This window comes from Anolis sagrei, chromosome 2 (assembly GCF_037176765.1).
Source record: "Anolis sagrei isolate rAnoSag1 chromosome 2, rAnoSag1.mat, whole genome shotgun sequence".
NCBI classification, from domain to species: domain Eukaryota; kingdom Metazoa; phylum Chordata; class Lepidosauria; order Squamata; family Dactyloidae; genus Anolis; species Anolis sagrei.
The window spans coordinates 97,583,028-97,595,728 of NC_090022.1; the positions used below are offsets into that span (position 1 = coordinate 97,583,028).

Here is a 12,701-nt window from a genome sequence, read left to right on the forward strand (position 1 = left end):
ACGAGTGATAGCCTATGATAATGATAGATTATAGGAACTCCTGCCCCTAGTCCCCCAGCCTGGGCTTATGATGCACTGGGTACCCAGATAGACAAAACTGAAACACCACCAAGCCCATCTACCCAAGACTCTGTAATACATACCAGATTAGCCTGCTTATCCACAACTAGGTCTTGGGTGGTGGTTTATTTATTACAGACTAAGCAGAAAACGAAGATGGGGTGTCTATGTGCTTATTGATGGTATACCTTCATTCTTTAAAATGTGTAAACTACTAATAAGCACATGGAGACCAGACTCCTTTTTTCTACTGATCCACAAAATATGCTTTTCAGAATTTATTCTTGCTCTTGTTTTGTTATAGACTGACCTGACATTCGGCAGCACCAGCAGAGCAGAGGGCAGGATGACAAACCAAACTGGAACTTGAGAGATAGAAGATTGATGAAAACACAGGATAGATTTAAAGTATCTGTCCCATATTTCTATTACTCAGCCTATCCAACACACATCCCTCTGCCTGTGATCACAACAGTAGGGGGAACCCTGTTCCTCCCCTCATCTCAGAGATTTACTGCTGTACATGTAGGGACAAACAAACTCACAAATATATAAAAAAAATTGAAGCAAAATGTCAATGCAGCAGGTCAGATACAACAGACATAATACTCAGTTGTCACATGGGTGATCCCAGTTTTTTCTCCAACAATCTCTGCCTTTCACTCGGGGATTTAGAGTTGGACAACACAGAGCCAACCCCACCCTTACTATGGGTGGCACTATATTATCAGAGTGGCCTCTTGCCCATGGTTTGTTGTCCATTCTTCATCCCAAAAGGGGTGGTGCTCTTGCTTCTGTATCTTCCCAAAGTGTGACCCAATGTAGGATCCATTTTGTGCCTGTTGATACAGTGAATGCGATTATAAAACTGTGTTGGGTGCTGGTGATCTGCTGAGAAATTCAACAGCTACTAAGGTAACTTTTTAAATTCAAATGTTTGCTCCCTATGAAACTGAAGGGGAAATGTAAGTAATAAAAGGTGCACAGAAAAAGTGAGCAGGTTCCTTATTAGATTTATTAATATCATAGCACACTGCATTCCCGCCTATGTTAGTCATGTAAGCATATCTCAAGGTAAGTATAGTTTATGTCTCAGGATAGTACAGAGACAAACCTATCTGTTATCTGTCAAGTACAGGCAAGTGAATTGAAAACCCTCTATGATTATTATCTTTCAGGGAGACATAATCACTGTAATCAGTCGAGTGGATGAGAACTGGGCAGAGGGCAAAATAGGTGACAGAACTGGAATTTTCCCCATCTTGTTTGTTGAGGTAAGAATAATGCCTTGAATATACTGAAAGGAATGGCTGTCAGTGTCAATATTTAAAATATTTGCAATTAATGGCCTCATGGATGATCTTTTTAACCATGGTTCTGCAGCACCAATGCACTGGAAGGAGCAATCCTCTCTGTTTATTGGCTTTAAGAATACTAAGTTTTGAAAAGTAACTTTTGAATAAGTTTCCTCTTGAAGGGAAGAGAAAATAATTTTAATCATGTTCTCCCTGCTGCAAGAAAATCTTCAAAAGTTTTTTTAATGTATTCACAATTCAGAACTCGTTGATGACTGTTTTGCAAGGAACACAGTATTCTCTGTGTGGGAAGCAGCCTTTTCAAAGTAATATTTCTGTGTAGAAAGTTACCTTCAGACAATGCTGTTTTCTGTGCAAAACAATCACTTCAACTTTTTTTATGGGAGTCACTCTACTGCAATGATTCTTATTAGTATAGCATTCTTCTCAGTGCTTGAAAAACATGTTTTTTGACCATTTCATGAATGATTTTCCCCCATCCTTATTGGATTATAGCTCCCAAACTTCCCTGGCCAAGAAGACCACTTAGAGTCTGGCTATTATTACACCAGATAAAGATGAGTTTTCCCTTGCTCTGTTTTGCAACTCTCAACATAATCAGCTTTGGAGCAGGAAATATTACAGCAGCCGTATTTGTCAAGCGGCAATAAAATAATGCTTTTTTGGATCAGCTAAAAAACACTGAATGCAGAAGCAGAGGGTGAGAATTGTACAGCATGGCAAAGTCTTTAGTCCACTTTTGACCCAAGGAGAACAAGCAGTGAAGAAGAGATCTGTGGGACTGTAACTTGCTTTGGTCATGGTTATCTGAAGGACCATATCTCTTTCTATGAACCTGGTAGACATCTATGATCAATTGGGGAGGGCTTTCTCTGTTTCATCACCTACTCAAGTGCATTTGGTGGGAACACAGTAGAGGGCCTTTTCGGTGGCGGTTCCTAGACCAGTGATTCTCAACTTGTGGGTCCTTGGGTGTTCTGGCCTACAACTTCCAGAAATTCCAGCCAGTTTACCAGCTGTTAGGATTTCTGGGAGCTGAAGGCCAAAATATCTGGGGACCCACAGGTTGAGAACCACTGGTTGAAAACTGTGGAACTCCCTCCCAAGAGACACCAGGATGGCCCCATCCCTGCTGGTCTTCTGCAAGCAGGGCAAGACCTTCTTCTGCCAGCAGGCTTTTGAGGAGGGGAGATTAAGGGCATGCTGCTGGGGAAGTAGTGAGTGGGATTCTGTGTGGAATGTGAGCTTTTAATGTAATTGCAATTGTTATTTTTTAAAATTTTAGCCTTGATTTCACACAGTACTGTTTTATTGTATATTTTATGTTATTTTTGTATTCACTTTGTTTTAAATTGTGACCAGATTGTTCACTGCCTTGGGTCTCCATGGGGAAAAAGGTGAGGCATAAATAAAGTATATAACAACAACCACAACAAATTTGATTTGTTACCTGCCTCTCCTTACAGCTCTAGACATGATACAACATGGCAAAGCACATATACAAAAAAAACATAGTGCAAAGTTTAAAACATACAAATTGAATACAAATTTAAAATCACAGTTGCACACTGACTGAGTATGCCTGCTGGAAGAAATAGGTCATTGTTTGTGTCTTGAATTTTAACAGTTCATTTAGTTGTTGGATCTTTTTTAGCATGTCATTCCACAGTATCAGGGCAGTCAATGAAATGGTCCTCTGGGGGACTGTGGCCAGTTGGGTTCTGGCTGCTTGAAGAGAACACCCACCCCCCAGTGTCCAGAATAGGGGAACATCAGAAAAGAACCTGGTGATGTCCCTACAGCCAGACTCACACTGATCTTGGCATCCTCTAGGACAGCTGAAGAATCCACAGGATATTTAGGAATATTCATTCTTCAACTGGCTATAGCCACTTAGCCAGATGCTACATTTCTGCTGCCTTCTCTTCTCCAGCTATTAAAAGCCTGAAGGGTTGGCTGGCAGGAGAGAAGTGAGTATTGAAGGTGGTTAGGTCATTGTGTGAGAAAAATATGACATTCCTCCCTGCACAGTGACCAAAGAGGTTCAATAGACAGGTGCAGTATTCCTTCATCTAACACTAACAGGAAGCTAGGCTTATCAGGTGGACTTGAATTTCTAAGTATGCTTTGTCCCATTTTAGCAATTTGCTTTTTAAAGGCTGAAACAAAATGTGTATTGTTTGTATTCTTTTCTCTTAACATATTCATTTTGCACACTTTTAAATGTATGCATTGTCCTACAGTACAGTGATTTTGTAGATACTCTGTATTTTGTGAGCACTTACTTATTTACTTATTAATGGTGTTTGTTTATTGCCATATGATCAATAAGTATACATAGAAGCCACAGTGGTGCAATGGGTTAAACGCTTGTGCCAGCTGAACTGCTGACCTGAAGGTCGGCGGTTTGAATCATGAGTTAGGGTGAGATCCTATCTGTCAGCCCCAGATTCCCATGTGAGGACATGAGAGAAGCCTCCCACAGGATGGTAAAACATCCGGACATCCTCTGGGCAATGTCTCTGCAGGAGAACAATTCTCTCACACCAAAAGTGACTTTCAGTTTCTCAAGTCACTTCTGACACAATAAAAAAGTTATTAAACATGAGCAGTTCTGTGCTATCAGATGCAACCCCAGCAATTTTTATGTCTGCACTACTGAAAAGAAAAATTGAAAAGAAAAATGTCTGCACTACAGTCTGTGCATTCTACAAAATTTACATACAACATCTACCTTATTTTAGCAAAGACCATACAGTTGAAGTACCACCTCTGCTAAGAGGTCATGCTGAGAATTTCCTGGTGTAATGCACCCTAAGGCAATAAATACAATTGCAGAATGAAATGTAATGCTGGCTACATAACATTTAGAAGATTTAAAGCATACAGTTCTCCACCAAATGTCTACATACGGAATATCTCAATGATTATTATCAATATAATGCTACACAGCAGGTTGCTAGACCATTTGGATGTTAAGATTAGCAGCTATGGTAGAAATGGAGCACTACTCTCAAATGTTATGGTCTGAATCCCTCATTGGTCATAGGCATCTAGTCACACATAACAATTCGTTTCTCTTGACTTGGATGCACAGCTCCATTTGGATCAAAATATCTGTCAAACAAGGGTTAAAACGTGTTGGACAAGGAGGTGGGAGCATACATCCAGATAAGCCTTGGTGTCCTCAGTGTGTTCACTGTTACCATATGGGAGTGTTGTCGCTCAATTTCTCTATGAAATCCAGGTTATTATTTCTATCACTGGATGAACTCTTGGCCTCAGGAATACCATCTCCCTCCCTCACATTCCAGTTTTGGAGTACTAGAATCTCATAGCCACTCAGAATGGCACTCCAAAAGCAGCATCACCATGTTCTGGGAGGTCTTGGAAAATCACAATGTAATGGACTCTTTTAAAGTTCAATTTACCCAATCAAACTCATGCTCCTCTTTATGCACCTAAAGATTTGTTAGCATGTTAACTTATAGCCCTTTCACACTATACAATTGCATGGGCAATTGTATAGTGACTAAAGCCTCCCGCCAGCAAACCCAAGTATGAGACACACAGAGTTGGGATAATAAATAGTCACAACTTGTTTATTGCTCACAGAAGAGACTTGGTGTTGGCAGCCATGCATGAGTCCTGGATCCAGGGATTGGGCAGCCCACTGCTGTCCAATACTACTTGGGTGCTGCTGTTATCAACTGGCACAATACCGGGGGCCCGACACCATCGCACTCCTGGAGAACTACCAGACCCTCCCCCTCCAATGGGGGGATATGCAAGCCAGATCCAGGGCCCAGCATGCAAGGCACGCTGCTTGACATGGTCTTGCGCAGCTTACTTAGACTGCCCGAAGCTTGCTGGGGCAGCCAGCCCAGCCAATCAGGAGGTGAGCAGGAGCCACCTCCGATTGGCTGGCCGCCCAGCTAGCAAGAACTACTCCCGCCACTGAGGGGGCTTCTGGGAAGAAGAAGCCCCCTCCAATGCCATGGCGGGTGGGAGGATGCCCTGCCACCACAACATTTCTGCCTGGTGAGTCGGGAAGAGCCTTAGTGCTATAGTCCTATGTTCCATTTTAACTGTGATTGTTACATCCTATAGAATTCTAGGGTTCATATTTTGTTCAGAGGTGTTAAAGGACTCTTTGGCTTATGATTGTTTCTTCCTAACCTGCAAATTACAAAATTCCATTGCTGATAAAGTGACAGTTGAATAATTGTGGTATAACTGTTTAGTCTGGAAAAGTTCCAGCAAAAGAACAATGCTGTGATAAACACATAAAACAAAACTTCTTGATGGAGCACTTTGGTGCTTTATCATTAAATGGTGTGAAAAAACCCAAAAATATCAAACTCAGCAACTGCTGGAGTTTGTCTGGATTGACAGGGGGCTAGAGATATTTGGGATATTATGGCAACATAATCTCATCATGCTTTTTAAACATCTTCCAGCCAAATACAACAGCACGGCAGCTCCTTCAGAAGAGTTACCAATCCTCCCAGCTGAAATGTGCCTCTCCTTTACGGAAATCCCTGCCCAGAGCCAAAGGCATGGAATCCGAATCAAGAAGAAAACATATGAAGCAATTCTCTATCACAAGTGCCTTAAATACACTCAACAGAATGGTCCATTCGCCCACAAGACGACAGAGCCTGGATATCAGCTCCCCTGTTCTGATCAGTTCTAGCAACCCTTCAGTGGCTACCCAGAACTACGAGAAAATAGAATTCCCCTACAGCATGCCTGTTCAGGTAAAACTCAAATTCTGCTTTCCCCTTTTGGCATTGCTTTTATGGGATGCACTGGGGGCATTGAACAAACAATAAGCTTAAGAGCAGTGCCCTATATGGATATATTTTTGTTTGATAGGCAGCAACTTGAAAAACCAACCTTATCTGCCACAGAACCATTCGTCTAGAAAGGATTAATGCTGGTATCTAAACATTTCTCTCTCTTGCAGTTGAAAAATGTTGTGCTTTAAAAGCTGCTGTGGCAAACTTACTGGGATGCTTCAAAACAGTCCCAGAGTACAGTTGTTAGCTTCTTACAGATTTGCTTGCCCCTCATAGAATTGTTTTTATGCATGTTTTTGTTGATAAAAAGTGCCCTTTCCAACTTAAGCATTTGAGGCAGTGAACCAAAAGGACACCAATTCAGAGTCACACATTGAAAGCTAAAGAAAATCAAGACTGGATGCAAAAAAAAATAGCAAAGGCTAACAAACCCTTGGGGGAAAATAAAAGAGCTTTGGGTATTGGTGAAATGTATAGAGAGGTAACATCCCAGAGAAGAGTTCTACAGAAGAGAATTGATAAGACCTTGCTAAATAAAGGATATACTGTACTCCAAAACTCAGGGTCCTTCCATACAGCTATATAACCCAGAATATCAAGGCAGAAAGTTCCACAATATCTGCTTTGAACTGGGTTATCTGAGTCCACACTGCCATATATTCCGGTTCAAAGCAAATAATGTGGGATTTTATTCAGTTGTGTGGAATTATCTCACTTGATAATTGAAGAAAGGGGCGGGAATGGGTTGTTACTCTCAAGAAAGCCCTTCCAAGCATGGCTAATACTTAACAATGCTGGAAGCTACAATCATTGCTGGATTTAGGACAAATGAGGGAGGCCTTGTGTTTGTTCAGTTATAAGGCCCCTTACATACATGAGCCCAGAAGGAGGTCTGCCTAGTAAGCCTACACTGCCTGCTTTGTGGCACACTCCCATAGACTAGTATCACTATCAACTCTATCATTATGTCTGGAATCGCTCTGAAACAGAATGTTTTCAAATTTAGAATTGCACCACATAAACAAAATCTATCATTAAAAAATCTTGGACAAGAAGATGGGGCCCCCAGGCAACGGGGCCCTGTGCTTAAGCACACCTAAGCACAATAGTAAATCTGACACTGGCTGCAGTCCAATAGAAAGAAGTCTGTATGATTCCCATCCTAAATGCATAGGAAAAATTGTATGCCCTGTGTCTGATATGCCAGTGAATAAAGACCTTACCACATTGAGAAATTTCCCAGTCATAGGACACTTCAGCCTCTGTTCAAATGTGGGGAAGCACCGAGCTTATCACATGAGTCAAACTACTTCTGGCAGTCATGCATAGTCCTCCATGGTTGAAAAGAGGCAGAAGTGTGCTGAAAGGAGGGGACTCTGGCAATCGACTTCATCACATTGAGACATTTCCCCTTGGTAGGACACTTCAGCCTCTTTTCAAGCATGGAGAGGCATTGAGCTCATCACATGAGTTATGCTACTTCTCGCTGTCATGCATAACCCTCCATGGTTGAAAAGAAGCAGGGGTGTGCTGAAAGGAGGGAACTCTGGAAATCGACCTAATCACATTGAGAAATTTTTCCCTGGTAGGAGACTTCTGTCTTTTTCAAGCAGGGAGAGACATGGAGCTCATCACATGTTCCAGAATTGAAAAAAGGCTGAAATGTCCTGAAAAGAGGGAACTCTGAACATGGGCCAGCAATCGTGTTCAGAGCTCCTATCTCTTATCACACTTTACTCACATCTTTACAACTGAAAAGCAGGTGTGATGGGAATCATCAAAGTTTCCCATCCTGTTTCATTGCCCAACTGTTAGCAGTCTCTTGTATCCTATGCTGTTCAATGCAGATCAATAGGATCTCATGGAAAGCAATGGTTTTAACCTGGATCACTGCCTCCTGTATCCTCTGAGGTTTGGGGCAGAACTATTTTTTCCCATTGGAAGATGAGGTTTTAAACTGCTGTCAGTCTCCTTTAATGTAAGGGGCTTTGGGCAGGGCAAAGTATCTCTTGGTTTTTGGATATTGTTGTTTCTCCTAATTAAAAACAAAAAAAGTAATACTGACCTTGTGATGAATGTATTGCCAACTCTCAAGTTTCCACATGTGACTGTGATGGGGAAGCAGAACCCATAATGGGACTGCTGACAATATAAGAGGGGTGATTCTCTATGCTAAAAGGACAGTCACCCATGCTTTCCCCTCGTAATAGTAATCAAGTGTGCACATACTGTCTGTTATACCCTTCAATATATGTTCCAGAAAGTAGTCACTAGAAGATTCTTTATCTTCTTCTCTACATTGTACCTTTGCTTTGGCTGCAACAAAGGCAGTTTACTAACCACCAGAACATCATTTTCTCATCTTGAATCCATTTGGTATTAGGCCACCAGAATATCCTTTCTGTCACTGAATTGCCAGTGCCATTATATTAATAATGGTCTTTGTAATTCTTAGTATATATAAAAGGATTGGCATGCTGGCTGTGAAACCCCTAGTTGCCTCTTCAGGGAGTGATGGTTCCTAGATACAATTTTCCAAACAAGTGATTGGCTCAATCAGAGTAAATGTCACAGTGACATAGTAGGAGCGACAGTCCAACATCATCTCCAGGGTTAAAGGTTCCCCATTATTGTACAAAGACATTCATGGCTGGATACATCAATGAAAAGACTTAATGCTATATTGATGCCACTGAATGTAATGTGCAGGGTCAGTATTAGACAAAAATTTTAACATTTTCTTCCTGAAGCAGATGCTCAGGAATGACATCTGTTTGTTGAGTTTCCATTCTTGGACATCTGTAAATGAAATGCTACATAAGTTGCAATCTCATGCCCATGTTGTAAAAGGGTGAATCATACGTCTCCAATAGTATCCTGTATTTGTTTTCCCTAAGTGATCCATTTGAATTGTTTCAACTCTGCAAAATTTCCATGAACCATTCAAATCAATATTATTTCAAGAGTTGAAGTCCTGTAGAACCTGATCATCCTGTTATGTGGCTTCATTTACCTTAGAATGAAGGTTAGCTGACTAAGAGCAGAAACATTAGCCAACACAAGGATCTAGTCTTTCTTCTGTATCAGTGCTGATTTTGCTTATTTAAACCACTAGGCAAAAAATAATAAAGATTAAAGACTCCACTTAAGACAACTGTGTCACACAAAGCAGGGGAGGGGCAGGAGATAAAACACTAACTTTAACAATGCTGACAAAGCAACATATCATTTTAAAAGTAAAGGTTTTTTATTTTGCATTTTTCTGCTTGAACTGAAACTGAATGTTCTATTTCATGAGTCACCCAAGTCATCGATGATTCGTGAATGAGGGGCTTAAATTAAGGGCTTCATACATTACGTTTCTATTTGTTATTTTTACTGGACCAAGAAAACTAAATGGGGAAAGAAGGTTAAAACTAAGTGAAATTAAGATTTGGTCCATATATGAGATCTATCTGCATAGCTTCCAACTATCTCCATTTGACAGGGACAGTCCCTTTTCCCCAAAGGAGCAAGGAGCATTAATTTAACTTCTAGCCAGAAACTGGATGCAGACAGACTGGAGGGCGAGTCCTGATACCATAATGACTGGGAGGGAAAGAGGAAGTAAAATAAATAAATCCTTGGAAATTGTAGCATGCTACTGCTCTAATAGATAAGCTGAAGATTTACACCCAGCCCTTTCTCTTGTTTGGAGCTGAGTCCACCAAAGCAGGAGAATTTGCACCTCATCTTGTCCATAGAACTGACCCATGCAAACTAGAGACTCAATGTCGGATTCTGAAGTCAGGCATTCCTACTCTTTGGTGGCTGCAAACATGCAACCATACTTTGGCCTCTGGCAAACCTGATGATGGTGGTGGTGGTGATTATGCTTGTTGTTGTGGCTGCTGCTGGCCGAAATCCTATTTGGGATTTCTATACCTGCACACAAACATCCTAGTTACAGTGGCGTGCAGTAAATCCTGTCCAATCCCTCCATACTCCACTTTCTGGGAAGAATCCACCATGATCACCAGTATTCTAAACCTTTGGTTCTCAGACTAACAATCCCTTCTCCTCCTGAGTATAATTTCTACTGCAATAGGCAGAAGTAGAACCCATATCATGATACTATTTTGCGATAGAGATTGCTCTTGCAAGTGACACTGTCAACTAGCTGCTTCCTGATCAATAGGGAAACAGATCCTATCAATCTTCGTTTTTAGTTTCTTAGTTTTTAGAACATCTTAGTAAGTAACCCAGGGAGCAACATTATCAGGGTGTTTCACTCTGCACCATCTTTTCCAGGGACTCAGATCCTATCAATCACAGCAGCTGTTGCTAAGTAAGCAAGGATGGGCAACTTCCATGGTCCCTATGTACCCCCTAAACTAGGGGATACATAGGCATTGTGATTACAAAACAGTGGGTGTGTCACTTTAGGTTAGGGATTCTCAAACTTTTTCACACATTGAATCCTTTTTGAAGCAAAGGTTTCTTGTGGAGCCCCATGAAATGTTATTATATTATATAATGTATATTATATTTTTGACACATTGTGTTTTAAAATTTGACAGATGGGCCAGGTCAATGGCAGATAGATGGACAGTGTTTGTGTGAACTAATTTTTAAAAATGAACAAATGTCTATGCACACTGCATATATCTCATTTATAGTTCAAAAAAGAAAGAAAGAAAGAAAGAAAGAAAGAAAGAAAGAAAGAGAAACACAATATCTAAAATGAAGAACAATTTTGACCAACATAAACAGTATTTCAGTGGAAGATCCCGGGGGCCATCCACGCCAACCCCTTCTGAAATGCAGGAAAAACACTATCAAAGTACCTCCAATCAATGTCCAGCCAGCCTTTGCAAAAATAACAACAACAACAACAATAGGAGCAACCCCAGTGGCCACTCAGTCCAACCCCTTTCTGCCATGTAGGAAAATTACAGATGGCTATCCAGCCTTGTGCGATGTGCGGGGCTTGATGAATGCAAAGCTGGGATGAAAATTGCTGGAAGAAACATTAACAACCTCAGATATGCAGATGACACCACTCTGATGGCCGAAAGCAAGGAGGAGCTGAGGAGCCTTCTAATCAAGGTGAAAGAAGAAAGCGCAAAAGTCGGGTTGCAGCTAAACATCAAAAAAACCAAGATTATGGCAACAAGAATGATTGACAACTGGGAAATAGAGGGAGAAAATGTGGAGGCCATGACAGACTTTGTATTTCTAGGTGCAAAGATTACTGCAGATGCAGACTGTGGCCAGGAAATCAATAGACGCTTACTTCTTGAGAGGAGAGCAATGTCCAGTCTCGATAAAATAGTAAAGAGTAGAGACATCACACTGGCAACAAAGATCCGCCTAGTCAAAGCCATGGTATTCCCTGTAGTAACCTACGGATGTGAGAGCTGGACCTTAGGGAAGGCTGAGTGAAGGAAGATTGACTGCGAGAAGATCCAACCAGTCCATCCTCCAGGAAATAAAGCCCGGCTGCTCATTGGAGGGAAGGATACTAGAAACAAAGTTGAAGTACTTTGGCCACATCATGAGGAGACAGCAAAGCCTAGAGAAGACAATTATGCTGGGGAAAGTGGAAGGGAAAAGGAAGAGGGGCCGACCAAGGGCAAGATGGATGGATGGCATCCTTGAAGTGACTGGACTGACCTTGAAGGAGCTGGGGGTGGTGACGGCCGACAGGGAGCTCTGGCGTGGGCTGGTCCATGAGGTCACGAAGAGTCGGAGACGACTGAACGAATGAACAACAACAACATCCAGCCTTTGTAATAATAATAATAATAATAATAATAATAATAATAATAATAATAATGGGAGCACTCATCCATGGAAACCTACTGGGTGACTTTAGGCAAGTCACACTCTCTCAGGTTCAAAGAGAGACAAATTCAAGGCCCTCTGAACAAGTCTGACCAAGAAAACTCTGTGACAGGTCTGCCTTAGGGATGTTGTAAATCAGAAATGACTTGAAGGCACATTACAATAACAGGTTTCTGCATTTATACTTAGACTTATTTCAAATCCATTCCAGGTGACTGCAGGGCTAGCTGGAAATATGTAAAATTACCCCCTTATGCACATACATATACCCACACAAGCTTCACCCACATTCCATATGCAGAAGCCTACACTAGAGTAAAAAGCCTTGTATATTTGTTGTTGTTGTCGTCATCATCATTGTTTCTTTTTCACCATAGAGACTCAAGGGAGTTAACAATTACATGACGAAACCCAATAAAGCAAGAGCCAGGAAAATATTTCAGCTGCAAAATGGCAACGCTGCCTGGGAGCCAGAGGCTAAGTGGCTGAAATGTGCAGTGTGGAAAGCATGTGTCCTTGCTTCAGATGTATAACAGGATTGTGTTGTGTGGAAATGTATTCTGCTTATGCTTGGAATAATTTTGGTCATTGTTTTCTTTCACTACTAGTATTAGCAATAGGTTAGCCAATTATAGAAAACACTCTCTCTTTTTGATATGCTACTTGTAGCAAAGCTTCATCTTCTCAAGCAATTCAG

The 12,701-nt window shown here is 41.3% G+C and overlaps 1 protein-coding gene across 2 annotated transcripts in view; it reads left to right on the plus strand.

Annotated features, from left to right (window-relative positions):
* Positions 1–12,701, plus strand: part of SH3RF2 (SH3 domain containing ring finger 2) — a 106,720-nt gene that overhangs the window by 53,202 nt on the left and 40,817 nt on the right. For both annotated transcript variants that reach the window (XM_060765166.2, XM_060765167.2), the window contains exons 4-5: positions 1,239–1,334; positions 5,837–6,136. In XM_060765166.2, coding sequence (XP_060621149.2) covers positions 1,239–1,334; positions 5,837–6,136 — 396 coding nt within the window. The remainder of the gene's footprint in view (positions 1–1,238; positions 1,335–5,836; positions 6,137–12,701) is intronic.